The sequence below is a fragment of the Lepidochelys olivacea genome, assembly GCF_965140295.1.
Source record: "Lepidochelys olivacea isolate rLepOli2 genome assembly, chromosome: 1".
NCBI lineage: Eukaryota > Metazoa > Chordata > Testudines > Cheloniidae > Lepidochelys > Lepidochelys olivacea.
In genome coordinates, this window is record NC_140411.1 from 196,778,822 (window position 1) to 196,803,391 (window position 24,570).

Consider the following 24,570-nt stretch of genomic DNA (forward strand, 5'->3'; position numbering starts at 1 on the left):
GTCAGCTGTTGTCATTTCTTGTTGATTACTATTAACGTGAACCCTTGTGGTAAGTCTCAGGACATCCTGACTCTAGGAGCCATATGGTTTACACAACCATCTCTTTACAGACACATTTCCTCCATACTGCAATCTGGTCCACTGTAAAAATAAGTGTAGAAAATCCTTCACAACCTTAGTGTGTGGGTGCTTGGACTCTTAAGCATTTGAACTAAATTCTATCACTTGTTTTGTGATAAACGAATTAAAATGATAAAGTTAAGAGGAGTTGAGTTTTATTGTAGAAATATTTTTGTATAACTGAAGGGCTTTGCTAATCTTGAGGTGTCTATTACTGTTCTGTAATTGGTCTCCATATAGTCTGCAGACAGTGAAGAATGGTAAACCAGATTGACCACAGAATCCTGTTGTTAGCTATATATGACTGTATTGGACTAAAAAAGACTTTCTAAAGCACCAGAAAGAGGAACTGAGTCTTGTTTTTTCACAGTGTGCCCTTTGTTCAACTGTCTGGCCATCCAGCCACAGAAAATCCTCAACCAAAATAAGCAACTTGTGTATATACAGGCAGCATACCCTGTGAAATAGCGTGTTCACCTTTCTGGTATACATAAAGCCACCTTTCTTCCACTTACACTAGTATGACTTTTCTCCTTGTGCAGCATGTCTTTCCACATAAGAACTAATTATTTTAATCATCCAGTTTCCTTAGGAGGAATTCAGAGTAGATAATTTCAGTTTAATTTTTAAAAAGTGGATCAATTTAGCATGATTGTAACTTTCTGGGTTTGTTTTTTGCTGATATGTTGTCGGAATAAGCACTCTTTCTCGGGCTAGAAGCTTCAAGGAGCTTCAATCACCTCTATTTGTGATTCTAAAATCCCTCCCATAACAAGTAACTGACACACATCATTTTTACTTCAGATAAAGTGAAAGGGTGAGTCTTCAAAGAGCAAAACTGCTGTTGAAAAATATACAAAGTGAATGAGGGCCAAGAAAAATAAGGGAGAAAACTCTTACAAATCTAATGTTTAAATGCTTCCCCTCTGTAATATAAAAATTTCGCATCAACAGTTGTCAGTTTGAGTTCTGCTGTTGCGGCCTACTAGGGTTAGTAATAAGTTTTAAAAGTAGGAACTGAATTAAATTTTGACCCGGTTTTACGATATATGTGCATAACACTTCCATTCAGAAAAACTGCAACGTGCTTTCCTTCTATCTCCACTCCTGCCAAATATGGAATTTTCCACTCTGTTTATGTTGCAGCATGGAATTAGTGACAATTTTAAGGTATGCTTGGTATCTCATGACTTTGGAGGGCTAGAAAGTCAGTCTTTGTATCACAGGAAATAGCTTAGAGTTTCTAGGGGGATGTCTCTTCCCCTGGAATTGCCCACGATATTGGACTTTGAACTCATGAAATTAGTATGAATAGAAATTTTGTCCCAGGCAATATTTGAAGGTTAAAATACATATTTAGTTACTGTAACAGGGTCAGTATCTGCCTCTCATGAGCACCCCCTTTCTCGTGAGCACTCCCTTTCTCAGTGCCTGCAATCTCTTAGTTCTGTTCAGCAGGGTGGCACACACCTCTCACAAGCTACACCTCCAGCCGATTGGATCTCTCGTCGCGTCTTCAGCGACTCAGTCCTCTGGTCCAGCCACCTACACTGTCCCTGTAGCCCTCCCTGGGCTCCGGTCCTCAGTCGGCCCTACAGGGCTGATCTCAGTACCCTAGTTGGTGAGTTTGCATATGAAGGTTCCTACTCTGGGGTGGAGCAGCACCCCCATGGCTTCCTTCCTGGGGGCTCGTCACCTGCCCTTTAGTTCTCTGACCCTGGGCTCTCCAGCTAGGTCAGTCTAGATCAGTTCCCTTCCAGGGGTAACAGTTCCACAGACAGTCTCTTCCCTGGGCCTGTCTTTAGTGAGTCCTGGTGACTGGCCAGAAACTATTCCCTCGCTTCCCTGGTCCCTGCTAGCAACTATCCGCCTTAGCCCTCGCAGCCAGCCAGGAGCATCTCTTTCTCCCGTAGTCCTAGCAAGCAGACTGCACTCACTCTGGCCCTACAGCTCCTTTTTATATGAGCTTGCAGCTTCTCTGATTGGCTGCTTCTCCTCAGCCACTGTAGACTGCTTGGAGGACCTCTCTATTGCTCCTTTCCTGGGATGGGTGTGGCAGGCCTCTGAGGCTCCAGCAGGGGGCCTTTGGGCCTAGTCCACCCCATCACAGTTACATATTAGTGATTTAGTCACATTACCTTAAAAAAAAAAAAAAAAAAAAAAAAAAAAGCAATCCTCAACTCATGCCTATAAAACCTGTATATCACACTTCAATTTATTTTCTTTCTCATAAGTATTTTCATTGATTTACTACATACATATGCACACACTCTACGTAAGTATACTACAGTAATTACGTAAAGAATCACAAATACGGGGACCGCTTAGTTCATTAGTGAAATACAGCCATCTGTAGGGTGGAATGCAGCAGCTCTAGGGAACTAGATGCGGATGATACTAAACTGGGAGGAGTGGTAGATACGCTGGAGGGCAGGGATAGGATACAGAGGGACCTAGACAAATTGGAGGATTGGGCCAAAAGAAATCTGATGAGGTTCAATAAGGATAAGTGCAGGGTCCTGCACTTAGGACAGAAGAACCCAACAGACTAGGGACCAAATGGCTAGGCAGCAGTTCTGTGGAAAAGGACCTAGGGGTGACAGTGGATGAGAAGCTGGATATGAGTCAGCAGTGTGCCCTTGTTGCCAAGAAGGCCAATGGCATTTTGGGATGTATAAGTAGGGGCATAGCGAGCAGATCGAGGGACGTGATCGTCCCCCTCTATTCGATATTGGTGAGGCCTCATCTGGAGTACTGTGTCCAGTTTTGGGCCCCACACTACAAGGAGGATGTGGATAAATTGGAAAGAGTCCAGCGAAGGGCAACAAAAATGATTAGGGGTCTGGAACACATGACTTATGAGGAGAGGCTGAGGGAACTGGGATTGTTTAGTCTGCAGAAGAGAAGAATGAGGGGGGATTTGATAGCTGCTTTCAACTACCGGAGAGGTGATTCCAGAGAGGATGGTTCTAGACTATTCTCAGTGGTAGAAGAGGACAGGACAAGGAGTAATGGTCTCAAGTTGCAGTGGGGGAGGTTTAGGTGGGATATTAGGAAAAACTTTTTCACTAGGAGGGTGGTGAAACACTGGAATGCGTTGCCTAGGGAGGTGGTGGAATCTCCTTCCTTAGAAGTTTTTAAGGTCAGGCTTGACAAAGCCCTGGCTGGGATGATTTAATTGGGGATTGGTCCTGCTTTTGAGCAGGGGGTTGGACTAGATGACCTCCTGAGGTCCCTTCCAACCCTGATATTCTATGATTCTATGAACTGTGTGTCAAGTCTATACAGTAATTTAGAACAGAATAATGAAGTAAAATACCATCTTCAATTGAAATTACAGGAGAATTTAAGTAGCCAGAATAGAACTGCCTTTAATTGGTATATGGTCAGAACGCAGGACTAAAATTCTACTCTTTCAAAGTGGATAATGAGCATCATCTTGAACTTTGCATCTTTGGTGGCATAGTACCCCCTGCAAACATATGGGACATTAGTTCAGTTCTAGCTTGGACTGAAGAATGCTGCCCACCGGGTCATTACCACAATTTCTTACAGCATCTGGATTTACCTGGATATTTTTTTTTTTTTTAAATCCAAGACTGGTCAGGCCTAAACCTACTTAGTTACGAGAGCTAACAAGATCACAAGACAGTTTAAAAAAGTCAATTGTGAAGGCAGTAGTTTAAATAAGTATATACATTCCCCATAGAGGAGCAGGCTGTCGTGGTTGGTGTATGAAGCACTTTGTATGGTAGATTTGATTCAAATAAATATGTACAAAATAGATATTTAACTATTCATTTGAAGCATATTCCGTTTGTCAGTTGTTTTTAAAAGGAAATTAACTGAAGTGTTTATATATAATGGGTCCCATTTAAAAACTTAATGACTCAAGGTGCATGTAGATGCCATTTTTTAGTAGAACCCTGAAGTTGCAAAAGTTGAGTTTATAGTAAAGCCTTTTTTAGTGTCTCTGTAGTATATGTGGTGCAGAGCAGGCAGGCAAAGGCGTTCCTGTTAAAGGAACACGTGCATAAAATGTGGAGAGGAGTGGCTAGGACTACTTGATCCTTACGAATGCCAATAGAAGGTTAAGTTCTCCATAAACTAGACAATAACAATAATGTCAGTGGCATCGTATGGGATATAAGTTAAAGCAGAATTTTAAACCTTCCCTGCTTGGAGGCCTGAGAATTATACTTGCCTCTGCTTATTTCAAGATGTCAAATCATTTTTTGCCCCTACACATTTCTTTCAGATGTGGAGTGATCAGAGTGTGCTTTTTTTAAACACTGTTGTTTTTGCTTCTAGGTCAGACTGTGCCAAAATCCCAAACTTCAATTGAAAAACAGCCCACCTTACATACTTGACATTTTACCAGACACTTATCAACATTTGCGACTTATACTGGGCAACTGTGACGACAACCAGAAACTTGCACAACTCAGTGAGAATGAATATTTTAAAATCTACATTGACAGTCTTATAAAAAAATCAAAACGGGCTATAAGACTCTTTAAAGAAGGCAAGGAGCGGATGTATGAGGAACAGTCTCAGGACAGGTAAGAGAAATATTTACACATCAATGCAGATTGTCTTGCTTGTCTGCATTTTTAACATTGTTTATATCCACACTGTTTTGACATTTAATTTATTTAAAGAGGAAAATATTTATTGTTTGGATGCAGTGACCCTGCAGGTCAATCAGTAATTCAACTGGTTTTGTTCCACTAGGTACTCTTTGTGTCACTGTACATGAACTTAAAACTAAGTGCATTTCCTTCATAAAATATCTATTTCTTTAGAATTACTCCTTCAGCTGACCTACAGTGTGTAGCTCCTTTCCTAGGAGAGACCGACCAACCCTCTTGTTAGAGCATTGCCGATGTAATCTACTTCTTACAAAGAGAAATTGAGAGATCCACTACGGGATATTGACTGACGTTTTCCCCAGCAATAAAATGGAACAAAACTGTGTAATGCTTAGAACTTCTGGAGAGATCACAGGTTGCATAGGGTGCTGATCCTTCAGAATGGTGATGAGTACTGAGTAGCCTTTTGAAAGGTCTACCTGATTTCTGCTTTGCTGAGAGCTGGTGCTGTTAACAGGACACTGTTGTGCTGTTAATGTGTGTAGCAGTTAGTATGCACTTTCTTGTTTAGCTTTTAGCTTAACTTATTTCTTCAGTTTTACTGGGTGCTCACTTCTGGTTTAGAAAAAGTATGTATGAGGGTGCACTTGTATCATGGGTCTGCGCTTCCATAATGCAAGAATCTTCATTGGACTCGCCTTTAGATTTATCCAAACACAAGATATATTTTTAGGGTTATAGTCTACTGGGGGAAACGGAGGATTGCCTCCCTGCCCCTCTTTCTGCACCTGAATTCAGGACCAGTGCGGCAGTACAACAGTTTCAATGCTGATGAAACTCTATGGACAGAAGCAGTGAAAATGAACAAGTTCTTGTAGATGTCTCTGCTGTTGCTACCACTGATTTAGAATGTTTTCCTGACCAATCTGCTGGAGTGTTAAAAGACCACAGCTTTATGATTACTGCAATCCCAAATATTAGCTCAAACTTGGTTAAATTCTAGAGAATAAAAAAATAGCCCACTCCCACACCTGCAGTTGATTACATTTGAGAGACTGCATGTCTATGAAGACTTTCGGACTAATTTACTGAAAGAAAGAAAATGTGATATTTGAGTCACTTTAGTGGTAAGGAAGTTCTTCTGTCTTAGCCATCTTCAGTATGGGTCCATAAGCAGCTGAAGGGATGTTTTCACTGGAGATTGTGTTTTCTAGCATTCTGTAGGTAGCGTATGCAGAAGTCATTGTGCTAGAAAGGAAACAAAAACTTTTATGGTAAGGGGAGATTGGACTTAAAAGACTGCACCATGTAAACAGATTTTATTTTAGTTGTGGGTTTGCTACAATACTTGCAATAAATTAAAGCAATTTTCAGGTCCCTTCTTTCAAAAACAAAAGCCTGATATGGTTTGTACGGACACTCAAACCTTCCTTGAGTGACTATATAGGTTAGAATGGATGTTAGAGGGGTTTCCCTTCAGTTTTCTACTTCAAACCCTGATAATAGTGATGATGGTGACACAAATGTATTTTGTGAAGCAGGCGGTGTATCAAACTCCACATTTCCTTCTCCTACCTTTTACTAACTGTCAAGGTTTTTTTGGTCAGTCTCGTAAGTTGACCTCAGAAAAAGTATTGAAAAGCAAGCCATATCAATGCAGCGTGTTGGCCACCAGTAGCTATTTGAAGTTTTGTTGTGAATTAGTACCTCCTGGAAGTAATGATTCTCCTCTTCTGCTTGTCTGATATGAAGTGAAGGTAGGAAATGGGATGACTACAGTATAGAAGAATCAAAATACCAAATCTTCAGTGGTACACCTGTTACTTGTGTTTAAATAGGCAGTGCTGGTGTGTGTATATTAGACACAAAGGGAATTTGTGGTCTGCATGCAATTTTTGTACTGATTTAACTATTTCAGTTAGGCATATGATTTTTCTACCTAAACAGTTAAATTGGTAACCCCCCCCCCACTCGTATGGATCTAGCTATATTGGCCTAAAGGTGTGTCATACTGGTATAGCCTATTCCCCCTTCTCTGACTGGAATACGCAAACTGTTGTAAGCAACTTTATGCTGATATAACTGCATCCATGCTAGGCAGTTGTATCACTGTATGCTAGTATATTTAAAGAAGTCCAATTTTTCTTTGTAGACAAGTCTTAAGATAACATGCATATACGAACCTAACCAGGGAAAAGCTGCTACCGCTAAAAGACTAATCCTTGGAATGATATTGATTTTCCTACACTGACTTAATTCTGAAATACTGTATAATTTAAGACTTGAAACTTTTGAACGCTTTAAAGATTGAGATGTCACTTCAACAACTCATGCCTCATGGAGCATTTTTGTTGACAATACCATAAAAGAATGGTAATCTAGATTTCCTAAACTATTTCAGTGCACTCTGTGTTCTGAGAGTGCATTGCCTGTGTATGTGAACATCTACCAAGAATGTGTTAGCAGTGATATTTAGTTCTATATGTGAGTGTCCCGCCTAAAAAGTTGAATGAAAACTGCTTAACTTGCCAAGTCCCATATTCAGGGCTGTCTTTCCCCTTCCTAACAATTATGGTCTTGGCAGGTAAGTAAAGAAGGATGATGTTATTTTTAACTTTTGTTTCTAAATGTATTTGTTTCAGGCTAATACAGGATTTCACAATGCTGTGAGAACATAAAAGAACTTAATTTTTTCTATTCCCCCTCCCCCCACCCCACCTTTTTAAAGGATATTGTCAACTTGAAATCTAGTCAGTTCTCAAACAAACCAAAACCAACAACAAAAATGATTAAAAGCAGTTTGACCCCTGGCCAACTGGCCAATTTTTGTGGGTTTACAGTCACTTTCTCTTTTGTAATTGGTACGTGTCTCCCTTGTTGCTGTGAAAAAGACCCTTGTGAAAAGGGGAAACTGACAGTTTGACAATATGTGTGTGTATTTCTTTGTTTACTTTTAATATAAAAGGAAACTGACTGGAGAAATAACCTTTTTTTCCCTGAACTTTCAGTTTTAGTAATGTTACTTGTAATGATATAGTAGGCTTAAGAAAATGATGATAGAAATAATGACTTTTTGATCTGAGGTGAACACTGTTTATGATAAAGAACGGGTAATAAATATTAGCCCCGAAAGATCCTGTGAAGGAAGTAATGTAGTCACCCATTTGGATCATATGCGTATCTTAAATAAAAATTCATGATGAAACTATGGTATGAAATAATTAGTTTACCAGATACTAAAGTGTACATGACCATTGTGTAAGCGCTTTTGACTCATGTATATTTTGGTTGTCCTATGGGATAAACGTCTTGCTAAACATTGATGGTAAAAGAGAATAAATGACCTATGTTCATTAATTAGTTTATAATTTGGTGTATGATGATCCTAATCCTTTTCTCACTTCCTGCTGTATTAAACAATTATTTTCTCATATATTCCTCTTTTTTATGAAGTAGGATATACAGCTATCTCTTTTCATCTAAAAACTTCTGCTCAGTCAGTATCTAAAATAAGGACTCTGTTAATCACAATTCACTATGTACATAACTTTTCATATAGATTTTCTTTTATAATTTAAAAAGGGGGTTATAAAAAAGCCTATTAAAATTATTGGGTCAGATACAAAACAAAAATGGCAGTTTTCTATGCTTTGATGGGCCTTGTTTTTGCTTTTCATTTATTAGGAAGCAGACTAAAACTGGAAAGCATCATTTATGTGAAATATAAGATTCTGTTTGGCTTGCTGCATCCTAGAATTGTCCATCCAAAAAACATAAGACTTCTGCTGTCTGTTTTTTTCAGTCAGGCACAGAATTTAAATTATCATAAAAAGAAAGAAGGGGTTTGGAAAAGAGGTGAAGGGCAAGTTACATTTATGTTCATTAAAGATGTTGAACTTATAGGCTTGGAGATTAAAACCACTTAGTTCCAGTGTAGTATGAAAGATGACAGGGTGAGTTTCCCTCCAGTACCCTGCAAATCATGTCCTGGAAGAGATGCCTCCGAGTGATGTAGGTTATTTATATTCCAGCAGTGCCTGCCTTGCGGTTCGTGCTGTGTATGCATACCTGGCAGTCTGAGAGGACAATCAGCAAGTGAAGGGTAACTGAGAGTGATAAACTATACAGTCAAAATATATACCTATTTTTATAAATCCATCACTGCCCTTCAGTCTACCCTAGTGGTCACCAACCGGTAGGTCGCGATCAACTGGTCGATTGTGGAGCCTCTGCTGGTAGGTTGCAGTTTCCAGCTGCTAAAAGTCTGGCAGTGCAGCAGGGCTAAGGCAGGCTCCCTGTCTGCCTTGGCCCCGCACCAGTCCTGGAAGCGGCCAGCACGTTCCTGTGTGAGGGAGGGGGGAGGAGAGGGGGTCTCTGTGCATGGCTCCTGCCCCTAGGCACTGCCCCCACAGCTCCCATTGGCCAGGAATGGGGAACTGTGGTCGATAGGAGCTGCAGGTACTGCACCTGCAGGGATGGGGAGTGCGCAGAGACTCCCTACCCTACCCCCCCCCCCCCCCCGAGACACACAAGGACGTGCCATCAGTTTCTGGGAGTGGCTCAGGGCCAGGGCAGGCAGGGAGCCTGCCTTAGTCCTGCTGTGCCACTGTCTGGTGGGAGCCCACACCCTAACCCCTGCCCCAGCCCTGATCCCCCTCCCAGAGTCAGCACCGCAAACCACCTCCTGCCCCATCCTGGCGTCCCCTCCTGCACTCAAACTCCCTCCTAGAGCTTGCACCCCTGCCCCAGGCTCAGCCCAGAGCCCCTCCCACACTGTGAATCCCTCGGCTGCAACCCAGAGCCAGTGTCCCAGCATGATGAAAGTGAGTGAGGGTGGGGGAGAGTGAGCAATGGAGGGAGGAGGGATGGAGTAAGCAGGGCCTTGGGGAAGGGGTGGGATAGATCCTGGGCTGCACTTAAATTCAAAAAGTGATCTTGTGCTTAAAAAGGTTGGAGACCACTGGTCTAGCCAATGTCAGCTACTCTCTTGTAGGCGACACAACAAGGGTTATAGGTGCGTATATAAGAAAAAGCCCCAAACGTTCGGACTATCCATATGAAATCTGGACATCTGGTCGCCCTAGTGTAGACACTGGTTGAATTAACAGACTTTGAACTGGAACATCCAGATATTGATGACATGGTATTCTCAGTGAAAAGCTTTCTACTCTGGAAATTACCGTCATCCTCCTCTCCTTCCTCACTGTGACAAAGTCAGAGTTTCGTGTTGAGATGTTTACGAGGGTATATCAAGTTTAGGGGAGTTGGAAATTCAAGTTCAAATTGTTTTGGCTGATTTTTGCTTCAGTAAAGGAACTTAGACTTTGATCAACAGATTCATTATATTAATTGAATACAGACATTCAAGAAAAACACTAATTGGGATGCTCACAGCTGTCCTTAAAGAAGTAGTCTTTGGCCACCAGTTCATTTCACATCGACAGCTGAGCAGCTGTTGAAAGGTAAGGACATTTGGTGTCGGCCAACCTACGCTGGATTTGAATCTGTGACCTTGAGGTGAAAAATTCCACATCCCATTAGCAGTCCCCTGAGCCATCCAGTTTTCCAGACAGTTGATGTCTTTTTTGTCTTCAGTAAATCCTGGACTGAACAGTTCAGTCCAGAGTTACGTAACATAAAGTAGGATGAATCTGTGCTCTGTTGTGATCTGGCAATTCCTATATTGAGGCTAAGTCTAAAAATTTAATTTTGTTTCTGAAACACATTTTATTCTGATTAGTTCAGAAAGAGAAGCTTTGAAAAGAAAGCTGAGCAGCTTTCACTGGAATCTAGGCATCAAAGCCCTTCCCTGTGATTTAAGTAGTCACTTGCCATTTTTACAAGTTTATCTCTATTATTTTTTAAGGGAAAATAGGAAGGTTTCCTCTTCTTTCTTTGCTGCTTGTCCCCCTCCCACGTCTTGTCCCCCATTTTGCATATTTATCAACCTCTTGAATTGGTTTTCAGTACCACAGGCAAGATTTTCTGTATCAATTTTAAAATAGATTAAGTAACTGGAAGATAATTAGCAATGTTTTGTAAAATAAAAATGCAAGGTGAAGAAAACCTCTTTTGAGGTAGGAGGGCAGGTGGGTGGGTATGCAGGAGTTGAAAATGGAAATTAGATTCTCTGACAACTTTTAGGTTGCAGTGAGATTCCGCCCCCACCCCCTGACCTGGAACAAAACAGTGTAAGAAATCATTTTTGCATACCTTAAGCATGTGAATAATTGAACTTGAATTTTGCAGAAGTAAAAACTGCTTGCTGTTTTCTGTAGCACTAATCTAAATTAAACAAGAAAGGTTATTTAGACAAACACACTCTTCAGAGAGCCAGACAAAGAGAGTTTTATTGCAGAGGGCAGGTGAGAGCATGTAGAGGCCACAAAATAGTGAGTTAGTTTTATGACAGTTTCTAGCCTACTTATGGACAGGTAGGCTACATTGCAAAATGAGAACAATGTATTAACAGCAAAAATAACCAAATGGTAGTTATTAATTCAATTTGGAGAGAAGGAAGAACAAGGTTTAAAACCACAGATCTTTTTGATTTGAAAATGTTTTTATTGCCTTAACTCCAGATCCAGAAGGGCAGATGGTACATTTGCCTAGTTGCTGTTTTCCTATGGAACTTTATTATAAACATGAGGCAGCATTTTCAGCTTTCATATAAGCTCTCATTTAAGAGTTTTCCTGAATATGGTATTGATGATCAAAACTGAGCACGGTTCAGTCATCTGTGGTGGGAAATCCAGAGCCTAATTCTCCACTGGTTTCACCTTGCATAATCACTTACACTGTGCTAAGTGGGTATAAAACGCTGTCAAATCAGAATGGTAGCATTATACACCCACTTTGCACAGGTATAAATAAATGTACTCCTACAGTATTGCATAAATGGGCCCTCTAGACTCTCCATTTGCTGTTTGTTAATCTCCTTTAAGGATGCAGAGCTGTTGCTTGCTTTAGGACTAAGAAAGGCAACTCATTTGATGTCCATCCTAGTTGTGGAGTTTCAGCAGAGAAAAAGGTATTTGAAAGGGTTTCAGCTGGAGAAAAATGGGTGGTTTTCTGGGGTGAGACTCATGAGCCACTCCAGGCAGCATGACACAGTTGGAAAACCATTTCTAGAGAGTAGTTATCAGTGGGTTCACAGTCAGGCTGGAAGGGCATAACGAGTAGGGTCCCACAAGGATGGTTCCTGGGTCCCGTTCTGTTCAATATCTTCATAAATGATTTAGATAATGTCAGAGAGCCCACACACAGTTCGCATGATACCAAGCTGGGAGGGGTTGCAAGTGCTTTGGAGGATAGGATTAAAATTCAAAATGATCTGGACAAATTGGAGAAATGGTCTGACGTAAATAAGATGAAATTGATAAGGACAAATGCAAAGTGTTTCTTCCTAAGAGGAGTAATCAATTGCACACATACAAAATGGGAAGTGACTGCCTATGAAGGAGAACTGCAGAAAGGGATCTGGGGGTCATAGTGGATCACAAGCTAAATGAGTCAACAGTGTAACACTGTGGCAAAAAAAGGCGAACATTGTTCTGGGATGTATTAGCAGGAGTGTTGTAAGTGTCACATCATTATAAGTAATTCTTCCACTGTACTCCATGATAAGGCTTCAGTTGGAATATTGTGTCCAGTTCTGGGTGCCACATTCTCCATTTATCTATCTCTTTTCTTGAAAAAGAAGAGAACAGAGAAGAGCAACAAAAATGATTGAAGGTCTAGAAAATGTGATCTGTGAAGGAATATTGAAAAAATTGAGTTTGTATGGCCTAGAGAAGACTGAGAGGTGTCATAACTGTTTTAAAGTGCATAAAAAATTGCTACAAGGAGGAGGGAGAAAAATTGTTCTCCTTAACCTCTGAGGATAGGATAAGAAGCAGTGGGCTTAAGCAAGGGTGGTTTAGGTTGGATATTAGGAAAAACTTCCTAACTCTCAGGGTGCTTAAGTACTGGAATAAATTGCATAAGGGAGGTTGTGGAATCTCCGCCATTGGAGGTTTTAAAGAGCAGGTTAGACAAATACCTTTCAGGGATCATCTAGATCAGCGGTTCTCAAACTGTGGTTCGCACCACATTCTCATGTTGGCTACAAGCATTGTCTCACACCAAAGATGATGCTTGTAGCCGATCCTGTAATAAACTAACTATAGGTTTTTTAATTAGGGGGGGAGAAAGGTTAAACTAGGCAACATATATATGCACAAATGAGTTCAGTCTGTGGTTCCAAAAAGGTTACAGAGACATAGTGATCTGTCAGTAGTGAATGTCTTTTCATGGCTTAACCCAGGGTCTTTCCTGGGGATCTCGACTTCTTTGTTTCTTAGCTTCATCCTTTGAGATACTCCAAACAGCAAAGAGATGTAAAAGTCTTCATGTTAGCTGTTTTTATTTCCCTCTTCCAGCATTCAGCCTGATGGGATGCGGCCTTCTGCGTGTACTTGCCAATGGGCATATGGGGCTGTCAAAGCTTTTGTCCTATAATGGCCCACTTAATTCTTGATAGCCCTCTTGGATGTGCAGGGGGAATTCACAAGTTCAGAGCAGGCATTTTTACAATTATAAAACAAACTTATATTTTACCTTGTATGGAACACAGACATTACAAGTGAGATTGATGCATACAGCAATTCACAAGCATTTCATAGAGTCTAAACACATTCTTATAAGACTGGTAGCTCTTTTGAACTTAACCAAACCAGGTCACCTGTATGTTTCCAACTATGAGTTTATCAGTTCTTAGCTAAAGCCTATGGCCTTGGCCAGAGCTGGCACTTGACTTACCAGTGTCACAATGACACACTTTTGGTTACTCAACTATGTTTAAATCTGGTTTGGGGCCTGAAGTGCCAATACCCATTCCTGATCTGTGGCAGCCCTTGCTCATTTTTCTGTGGCACACAACAGAATAGCTCCATCCAAGACTAACCTGTGCTTGCGCAAATGCTCCTCTACCTATAGCCACAGATGAACATAAGAATGGCCACACTGGGTCAGACTAATGGTCCATCTAGCCCAGTATCTTGTCTTCCAATGGTGGCCAAATGCTCACTGCAAATACTGTTGTGTTCTGGGATTTGGTCAGAGCAGTGGTGACAACATACTGTGGCCTAGTAGTGTAGACAGAACTGACCCCTAAACTTATCAGAAACTGGAGCGGAGTCTTCTACCTCTCTCATGAAGGTGCTCCTTTCACCCACTGTCGATTGTGTGGTGATGGAAAATGTTAGGGATTGACAGTTCTGTTTACTGAAATATAATGTGCAAGAAAGTTTAAAGGTACTATTAAGTATTGTTTCTATAGAGTCTTGTGTCCTATAGTGCCGTGAAAAAACATTTTCCCCTCGTTATATCCTTTAACATTAAGTGAATGTTCTTTTCTTTTACCTTTTTTTTAATAAGGCTTGAGTTATCATAGCTGTTACTGTCTAACAAGTCGAATTCAAAGGATTCTTTTATGGCAGAGCAATTTTATTTTGTGCACCTGCGTTATTGATGTAATTGATGTCAGGGTAATCTTGTTTTTGTAGGTCTTACCATCACATCACATTTTAAATATTTATCTAATAGAGCGAGATTTTTCTTGTGCTAAAATTCGGAATATCAAGATGTAATAAAATTTTGTGTATAAAACTGACACTATTTCTTTTACGGCTCTGTTATTTTACACAGGTTGTAAGATTAATATGTTGGCATTTTTCATCCTTTTCTCATTCACCCTTCATTTACTTTGTTGAACAGTTTCAAATATGTTCTATATATTCTTTTAACAGTGCACTTTCTGTCTAGTAGGAACATTGTTTTGTTTGCTAGATCAGCATTAAAGGGAAAAGTGCTATTTGCCAAAAATAATGTAATGAAAAGAGTAAGGAAAGCAACTCTTAAGAATTTTCTTCTTTTTTTTTTGAATATTTTTATCTATATAAAATAATGAAAAACAAATTGATAGGTTGTCTCTTTTATGGAACAGAGAACATAACAAGCAGTGAGCCGATTTACTGTCATCTCTATTTCATTTTGTAATGTACATGAATAATACATTTCAGGGCATTTTTGTTTTGCAGCCGATGTGGCGCTAAAGGATTTTTATTATTTAGATGTTCTTAGATTTGTCTCTGGCATATGATAAAACACTGTGCATTTCAGCCATAATTTGATCAGATTACCTGTGAGGGGATTAAGTGGTCCTGAATTGTATTAAGACTTTTAACCGTGATCTCTGTTCGCTACCTAAATTCTTTTCAGTGTGTACTTCCATATGACTGAGTTGATACAGAAAAGTGGACTGACCGTGTGAAATTAGTGAGGTTTTGACATACCAGAATTAAATTAAAACAATTTTTTATTAAATAATACTTGGTCATAAAATCATAACCATTTTTACCAATTTTCTAGCATATCTGAAATTCAGTTGGCTTTTCTCTATATGATATAGTGTTATACACTGAAGAGGAATCTTAAATATTGCAGGTGTACATTATTATTGAGGAAACATCAGCCTCTTGAGACTATGCATTGAAAGGTAGTAAAAGGAGGTTATAATTAAGGGTGGAAGGTATTATTTTTATCCAGCTCAACTAAATTTAATAGGGTAGCTTCTGCGCAGGTGAGATTTTAATGGTCTCACGTTCCATTTCACCACTAAAGAGATACTGTTTAGAAAGGACTCTTGAACTCTCCAGATGAAGTGTAATTTCAATTTAGCATCTGGTGCATCCTCTTCTGGGTGACTACATTGTGTACCCTTTGAGGGATGGACTCTTCCATCTCGATGATCCTATAAGAGCCTTGTAACTGTAATGGCACAGAAAAATCTCTCTCCATAACAAGCAATCAGGACTGTTACACAGTTCACTAGAATTGGGGAGATGATTCACAAGACTTTTCTCTCCCTTCTTCTAGGATAAAATAAAAAAAACTACATGGTTTTGAGGTTTTGGGTAAAAATTAATAATTATCAGAAGAGTTCTGTCTTCAGAATTGCCCCCCCTCGTTCTGTAATCCTAGTATGCTTCTACTAAACAGATAAAACAGGGGTTCAGATACTTTCTTCTGGAGCTTTGGGGCTAAACAGGTTATACAAATCCAAACCCACAACCTTATCTTGTTTATCATGCTGGCCTTAGATTTGCATCAAAATGCAAGATTATAACGTATAGGAGGAAAAACAGCAGCCAGAGTAATTGTTCATGAAAGTCTCATGACCCCTAGATGAACTGGTATTGATCCTTTGCTTGGTTCCAATCCTACAAGGCACAGGGCACCATTCGTTCTCATGAAATTGCATAGTACTTCCCAGATGCTAGGCATTCTTAACTCCCATTCAGTCTGCAGGATTGGGCCCTAAGTAGCTGCCTAATGAAGGAAAGAGTTAACACAATTGATTAGAAGTGGGTGAAGTAAGTGAATGTCTCTACAAGCCTAACTAATTATATCAAGGGTCCGGTTTTCATCTGTTTCTAAATATCCACAGACTAAACTTGTGCAAAAATCATATTTGTACATACAAATGAGCAACTTGTGTATAGCTCTGATAGCTGAGCCCTAATGACTTCTGTATCTGGGTAGGAAAATTTGCTGTTGGAAACTTTAGATTCATCTGAAAAAGAAATTGAGAAATCTTTTTAATAAGTTTACTATGTTCGTGGTTTTTTGTTTTTTTTTTGTACCAGATGTCAGTGGCATCTTATCAGCTTCTACCAGCCTCTCTTCTTTGTCCAGTAAAAGAATTATTCCTTGCAGTCTCTGCATCTAAAATGTTCGACTCATTTAAGGAGGTTACGTTACATTGTTAGGAACCTGATTTCAAGCTCAAGAAATGTCCTGTTTTAAGTAAGATAACTTCTAATCTGTATTGAATTGTTTCCAAAACTTCTAAACTAGAAAAACCTGTGCAATTATTATTACTAATTAAGGAGAATGAATGCAACTCAGACATGCTTGTATTCATTTCTGTTTCTGGACTATTTTGCAGTGGAGTAGGTTAGTAAACAAAACATTCCATTTATCCATCTCAGAGTTGGTTCCTAGTCATGAATATCAATAGCAGAGTAGTATAAAAATGAAACGTTTTACTTAAACATCTAAGATTTGTTTTAAAGTCACGTGTTATCACAAAACCAAATCTGCTTTCACATTAGTGGGAGCTGTAGATGTGTATCTGAAGGCAGAATTTAGGCTATTTGTGTAGTCAGTTTTGACACAGTGTATAAGAACCTGCAAGTTGAAGCAAACCCTCAGCGGGTATAATACATTAATACACTTCAAATGATATGTTACTGAATAGGTGGGGTTGATGAAACATCCAGAAGTTATTTGGTTTTGTGTTCAATATTTAAAGTAGATACAAAGGGTTAAATGTGAGATGATACAATATTTTTTTATGTAATATAAAATTTCTAATATAACTTTCTATTTTTTGTTCAGACTGTTCTTGAGTCCAAATTTGCCATGCACTGAATCTTTCAGGCAAACTGCCTTTCAGGAGATCTAGTACCTAGTTTTGAAGGAAGAAAAGCCAACAATTCTTGTAAAGTAATGGGGTGGATCTTTTGCTAAAGTGATTCCTGAATGTAGGGATGCATAAGTTGAATCTGCCCAATAGAAAAATGTGGTTTATGCCTGGAGCGTTTAGGTTTAGATACCCATTTAATAAATGGTTCAACTAGTTTTGAATCCATAGAACGTACAAACCTTGATTATGGCAATGGAAGCACATTGGGAGTCTCTTACCATACTTTACTAAGGATGAAATCCTGCCAAAAGTAGACATTGCAGTTTAAATGTAGTCAGTTGCTTTTGGACTCTGTTCATAGAAAGGAGATTCTGCTATCTTTTCTTAGCTAATTCCCCTTTATCTTCACGCAGGTGCATAGCCGTAAATGGACTTTTGTGAGAGCACTTTTTTCCCTTGTGGAAATCTTAAAAAATAGAACATAAAGGTGATAACCCCTAGTTACGCATTCTTCACTCTTAACTGGCATTTTTGAGCTCTTAAAATACAATAACTCCTCACTTAACGTTGTAGTTATGTTCCTGAAAAATGCGACTTTAAGCGAAACGATGTTAAGCGAATTCAATTTCCACATAAAAATTAATGTAAACAGCAGGGGTTAGGTTCCAGGGAACATTTTTCTTGCCAGACAAAAGGCATTATATACATTTTAAACAAGCAATTTAATACAGGTATAAGTTTTAAACAATTTTAAAGACAGTATTTTAATAATGTACTCTTTGATACAGTGGTGTACCAGATGTGATGTGATCGTTGCTGTGGTAACCAAATAATAGGCAAAACAGGCAAAATTTACACAGTTCCGTCCCAGGACTGTAATAACTTCATAATTTTCACATTTGCTTTCCTGCTTAATGAATAAATATCTTGCAAGCAGGAACTAGCAGTACCCCTTTATTGGCTGAAATCTGCAATTTTTTAGAACGGTATATACCCTATAGTCCAGTGGTGGGCAAACTACGGCCTGCAGGATTGTCCTGCCCAGCCCCTGATCTCCCTGCCAGGGAGGCTAGCCCCGGCCCCTCCCCTGCAGCCTCAGCTCACTGCGCCGTCAGCACTCTAGGCGGCAGGGCTGCAAGCTCCTGCTAGGCAGTGCGGCGGCGTGCCTGGCTCCGGCCGGTAAGGGGGCAGTGAGCGGGGGGGGGTTGGATAAGTGGCATGGGGTCTGTGGGGGCCTGTTGGGGGTCTGGATAGGGGTCTGGGCAGTCAGGGAGCAGGGGGGGTTGGATGAGGCGTAGGTTCTTGGGGGGTGCAGTCGGGGACAAGGAGTGGGGGGGTTGGATGGGTCGGGTTCTGTGGGGGGCAGTCGGGGATGGGGGGTGGATAGGCGTGGGAGTCCCAGGGGGCCTGTCAGGGTGCAGAGGTGTAGATGGGGTCAGGGCAGTCAGGGGACAGGGAGCGGGGGGGTTGAATCAGGGGTTGGGTCCTGGGGGGGAGGCAGTTAGGGGTGGGAGGTCCCAGGAGGGGGCAGTCAGGGCACAAGGAGCAGGGGGGGTTGGATGGGTTGGAGGTTCTGAGGGGGGGCAGATAGGGGGCTGGGGCTAGGGTGTTTGGGGAGGCACGGCCCTCCCTACCCGGCCCTCCATACAGTTTTGCCACCCTGATGTGGCCCTCGGGCCAAAAAGTTTGCCCACCCCTGCTATACTCTGTCTGATGCATGTTGTGTGCAATGTAAAACAGATTTTCCATTAGGAAATAACATGGGGAACTATATTCCAAACTGTTTTCTGTCTAAATGAGAGAGTTGCCCAGACTGAAATCATTTTCTGTTCACACTCTGTTTTAAAATAGGATAACGGCAGGTTTGCGTTACTTTATTTGATTTGCAACTCAGTGTGCATATCTCTTTCCTCTGTAATTTGCAGTTTAGGCAAATAAACCAAGATTCAAAGCAAAAAGTAAGTAACATCCTGTTCATATGTTTCCTTTTTCTGTTAATCCTCTTAATGAATACCCTATGAGGAATGGGTTCTAATCACATGCAGAGCACAGTAATGGAAAAGGACAGTGTTCAAGTGGGAGGCTGGTCAGCAGCAGGGTTCACTAGGATACCAGCTGGTAAACAGCTAGCCTCCAGTAGGCTCATAAATGCGGCCATTAGCTACCTTATTATATGCTTGTAACAGCCCAGCAAGGTTTGACTGAAAAACTTGCGTTGTTAAAGTGTCGATCCTGCTGAGAGAGGGCTCAGTAGGTTTTCCTTACTCATTGAGGCAGGTGACTCATTTTCCCATGCTGGATAAAAGGAATTTGGCCGTGGCTGTGGGGTGGGCGTGGGGGAGAAGATCTCTGGTGAGAGCTGAGCAGCCACTCTTGGTCAAATAGATTTGAGCTAATCTTTAATCATGCCAAACTCCAGCAAAGGAGTGAGTTTGGATTTAGCGTGTGGACTGTGGTTTTTAAAGCTGTTTGGTAAAGGTATCTGCATAGAGTGCCCCTCTGAAATATTTATACATGTTATGGTATTTTTGGTCTTGTCCTCTGTAGTGTTTGAATATAGCATGAATAAACAAAACTCTCACATTGTCAATATACAAAGCAAATATACAAACTGTCGCTGCTCTTTTTATGTTAACTATGTGCAGGCACATGATTACTCATGTTTTAAAAAGGCAATAATGTTAAAATTGGGGATTTCTATGGATGTAATGCATTACTTGAGGGGATACTGAAAGAGGTTTGCTATAATTAGATTCCCTGGGAGGGAAATTATCAAAAATATTAGGAAAGGAGGGGAAACATACACAAAACTTAGATGAGAGAAAATGAACAGTGGCACCTGTCTGGTTAAGGTGGAAGGTACCCATGGAACACAGGAATGGTGGTAACCACTGGTATGTATAGCAGTTTGAGCAATGTTTTTGGATGCATGGTGGCTACACAAGTGTAAAATCAGTATGTTTCATCTGTTCTTTATATTTCTTCTTTTCCAGGAAATGTTCAGGCTATTGTTTGTTAGTGATTAACTTTGTCTTTGACAAGGAATACCATCTGCCCTAAATATTAACCTGTACAAATAAGCAGTATTTTTAAGAGCCTTGTACGGTGCCATCAGTTGACCATGATAAAATTGTGAGTGTGGGCTGTGCTGAGTAGTTATGCAACACCAGTAAAATCCATGCATGATCTTGCATCAGAATTATGCAGATATCTGTGAACTGTCCCGTTAAACATGAAAAAATAGTAATTATTTGACCCTTTCTTAGGGGGTCTGTCTTAATTGCCCCTGTCTTAATTGCATTTCTTCTCTCATTTGTTCATTCGTTTTTTCATTCTTGAAAGAACATGTCCTCCTCTTGTGCATTTATGCCTGGAAACATATGACCTTTTCAGTCTTTAAAACTTGGAGGAGATGGAAATCTTGTGTGGGAGAAAATGTACAGGTATTGCTTATTGTATTGGTCCTTCTGCACTTAGTATGTACTATTAGCAGAAATACTGTAGCTTTTGGCTTTTCAGTTTCCTTTGTAGCAGATGGTCTTTCTATTGTTCCACTAGTCTTCTGGGAGTCTGGCCCACTGTAGTGGGTGTGTACTGTAGCAAAAACAACTAAAAATAACAACAGACTTTATTTAACGGATGCAATTTAATTTAGTAAACTGTACTGATTAGCTGAAAAACTCCTACCTTTCTCTGATTTTTTTTCCAATATGTTTAATGAAGATTGACACACAAGGCTTCAAAATACACCCACAATCTGGTATGCACTCAAGTGTCAGGGCTAAATCTTGATTCAAAAGGATTGTCATGCCCACTCTTTGTTGGGCATAATTGTAGTATATGTACTGGAGATTCATTTGAGATTATAAACTGGCCAGACGAGTGTTTTAAGAGGCATTTCTGCTGTCCCACATCAACCAGCTGGGCTTTGAGCTAAACTTCCCATGAAGACAGCAACATGTGTACACAATATGTATATTGTAATGGCGCCCACTCACACTCCTAAAGATGTGTCAGCATTTCCAGAATAACTCCCTGTTCTAAGGGCCTTGTTTTAGTTACAAAAATTGGCTCTGGGTTGATGCTTGATGTGTAGTCACAGCCATCCTATCTTTGGTTGTAAATCTTGTTAGATTACATAAACTAGATTGGGTCTAGTCTCTATCTCACTGAGACACCCCAAACAAGGGGTCCAGAACTGGTGTTTCAGTAGGTGACCCTCCTTCCTGCAGTTTAGTACTAAATCGGCACACCTGCGTCTGTATGAAGGAAATCTGAGAAGATGCCATCTTTTCAAAGAGTTGTAAAACACTTTTAGCAGAGGAGGAGGCGCATTGTCCTTGGTGTTCTGCCCAAATTCCAATTGGGTAACTGCATTGTGCCTTCCTAAAATTCCCCAGTAGATTCAGGTGGATTCAGTATTGGTCACTTTCTGACCTAAACTTTCTCTGGTATGTATTAATTCATTAAATTCTGTCATCTTTCATTCACTGCTCCCACCCTCCCTTGTTAGCTATATTTCTGTGATGACTGGAAAAGGGATGCCTGTCCAGTGTGTAATTGGTTTGTCAAGTGTTTTGGAAGGGTATCTCGGGATGAAAAGAATTGCATAAATTCTACTAGCTCCATTTCATCAAATCTTCAGCTTTTGAATATGCTGAGGTAAGATGAGTTACCTTATGAGTTAGTCCTCAAATTAAATATTTCTTTGGTTAATACTAAACTCATGTCAGTGACTAGCATGCCTCATTAATGAGATTTTTACTTGTTCTAGAGGAATGTATTGATTCTTTAACAATTGCATATTGTATCTAATTCTCAGGAACTTCAAACTATATAAAATGACACTGAGGATTCCACTACTGCTGATTTACTGACATGAAGGACACACTTTTTTATATTTATCATATCAATAGTTCAGAATTAATTGAAGTCTCTCTTGCACATCAAATTAATAGTGTTTTTTTTAAATCATTCATATTCTAAAAAGTCTTGACCTCTTTTTGATACATTGCAGAGGTCTTTCTATATGAGATAATCCACAACCATTCTGCTGGGTTATATCACACAACTAAAGACTATCTTGATGGAATTAATACACTCAGCAGGGCAATTTAAGTGTGGCAATTCATGTTGAGTCTGTAATCTGTGGGTGACGTATATGGGAAAGGATTAAGGCTGGTTTTTGCTGTGACTTAACCAACCTACTAACATTTAATTGTAGATTATTATTTTTTTTGATACAGTAATGTTTATAATGGTCTATCTGTTCTTACTTATGTGAAGTCTTAAGTCTGGGAATTGTATCTGTCTGTTTATACTTGCTCAACAGTGTTTTGTTTTGAACTAGTATGGTTTTAGCACTGTTTGAAGTGGTCTTTATGTGGGTATGGATCTCGGCAACAGCAGGCAGACTAGACAAACATGCACAATGATAAGTAGATCAAGGCTCTTCCAGTTTTTAAAATCTTTTTAATTCAGAGTTGACACTGCTGGAAGCAGCTCCTCTGTAAGTCTCTGATAGGAAAGGCTGGCTCAGCAGAATGCAGCATCTGCAGGTAAGATCCATTCTGCCATACAGTCAGTATGTTCACATTACCAAGTATCTTATTCGGTGCTCCCATGTTGCAGTATTGTTGTATATGGAATGAGTTTTTTCTGGACAAATACTGCATAGGTTGCTTGAACCCTTGAATGGAGTGATTGTGATTGTGATTTGTGATGTGATTTAAACCCTGGAACAAAGAGTAGGGGGGCCTCTTTGACTCTAACTTTAATAGAGGAAAAGGTGATTTGGATAACAGGGTCTTAAGTTTTTAATGACTATAACCTATTCTCTGAACTGAACTGGGGAGTGATTGGGTAGCCAGTTCAAGTCACAGTACATAGATACTCTGTGCTCACAAGCAGATTGCCCTCTGAGGTGAGTAAATCACTGTATTCCGCACTAGCGGGAGGTTGAGTCCCTTTCAGAGATGGACCACATTACTGTCATGTGGTCTGACAGTCAAAGACACAAGATTTTGTGTGGTTTCAGAGTAACAGCCATGTTAGTGTGTATTCACAAAAAGAAAAGGAGTACTTGTGGCACCTTAGAGACTAACCAATTTATTTGGGCATAAGCTTTCATGAGCTACAGCTCACTTCATCGGATGCATACTGTGGAAACTGCAGAAGACATTATATACACAGAGACCATGAAACAATACCTCCTCCCACCCCACTCTCCTGCTGGTAATAGCTTATCTAAAGTGATCGCTCTCCTTACAATGTGTACGATAATCAAGTTGGGCCATTTCCAGCACAAATCCAGGTTTTCTCACCCTCCGCCTCCCCCACACAAACTCACTCTCCTGCTAGTAATAGCCCATCCAAAGTGACCACTCTCCCTACAATGTGCACGATAATCAAGGTGGGCCATTTCCAGCACAAATCCAAGTTTAACCAGAACGTCGGGGGGGGGGCGCATAGGATAAAACAAGGGGAAATAGGCTACCTTGCATAATGACTTAGCCACTCCCAGTCTCTATTTAAGCCTAAATTAATAGTATCCAATTTGCAAATGAATTCCAATTCAGCAGTTTCTCGCTGGAGTCTGGATTTGAAGTTTTTTTGTTTTTAAGATAGCGACCTTCATGTCTGTAATTGCGTGACCAGAGAGATTGAAGTGTTCTCCGACTGGTTTATGAATGTTATAATTCTTGACATCTGATTTGTGTCCATTTATTCTTTTATAGAGACTGTCCAGTTTGATCAATGTACATGGCAGAGGGGCATTGCTGGCACATGATGGCATATATCACATTGGTGGATGTGCAGGTGAACGAGCCTCTGATAGCGTGGCTGATGTTGTTAGGCCCTGTGATGGTGTCCCCTGAATAGATATGTGGGCACAGTTGGCAACGGGCTTTGTTGCAAGGATAGGTTCCTGGGTTAGTGGTTCTGTTGTGTGGTATGTGGTTGTTGGTGAGTATTTGCTTCAGGTTGGGGGGCTGTCTGTAGGCAAGGACTGGCCTGTCTCCCAAGATTTGTGAGAGTGTTGGGTCATCCTTCAGGATAGGTTGTAGATCCTTAATAATGCGTTGGAGGGGTTTTAGTTGGGGGCTGCAGGTGACGGCTAGTGGCGTTCTGTTATTTTCTTTGTTAGGCCTGTCCTGTAGTAGGTGACTTCTGGGAACTCTTCTGGCTCTATCAATCTGTTTCTTCACTTCCGCAGGTGGGTATTGTAGTTGTAAGAATGCTTGATAGAGCTTTTGTAGGTGTTTGTTTCTGTCTGAGGGGTTGGAGCAAATGCGGTTGTATCGCAGAGCTTGGCTGTAGACGATGGATCGTGTGGTGTGGTCAGGGTGAAAGCTGGAGTCATGTAGGTAGGAATAGCAGTCAGTAGCG

The 24,570-nt window shown here is 40.4% G+C and overlaps 1 protein-coding gene across 1 annotated transcript in view; it reads left to right on the plus strand.

Annotated features, from left to right (window-relative positions):
- The window catches only part of CBLB (Cbl proto-oncogene B), a 201,552-nt gene that overhangs the window by 8,689 nt on the left and 168,293 nt on the right, over window positions 1–24,570 (plus strand). Inside the window, exon 3 of the mRNA XM_084612705.1 lies at window positions 4,432–4,682. Coding sequence (XP_084468831.1) covers window positions 4,432–4,682 — 251 coding nt within the window. The remainder of the gene's footprint in view (window positions 1–4,431; window positions 4,683–24,570) is intronic.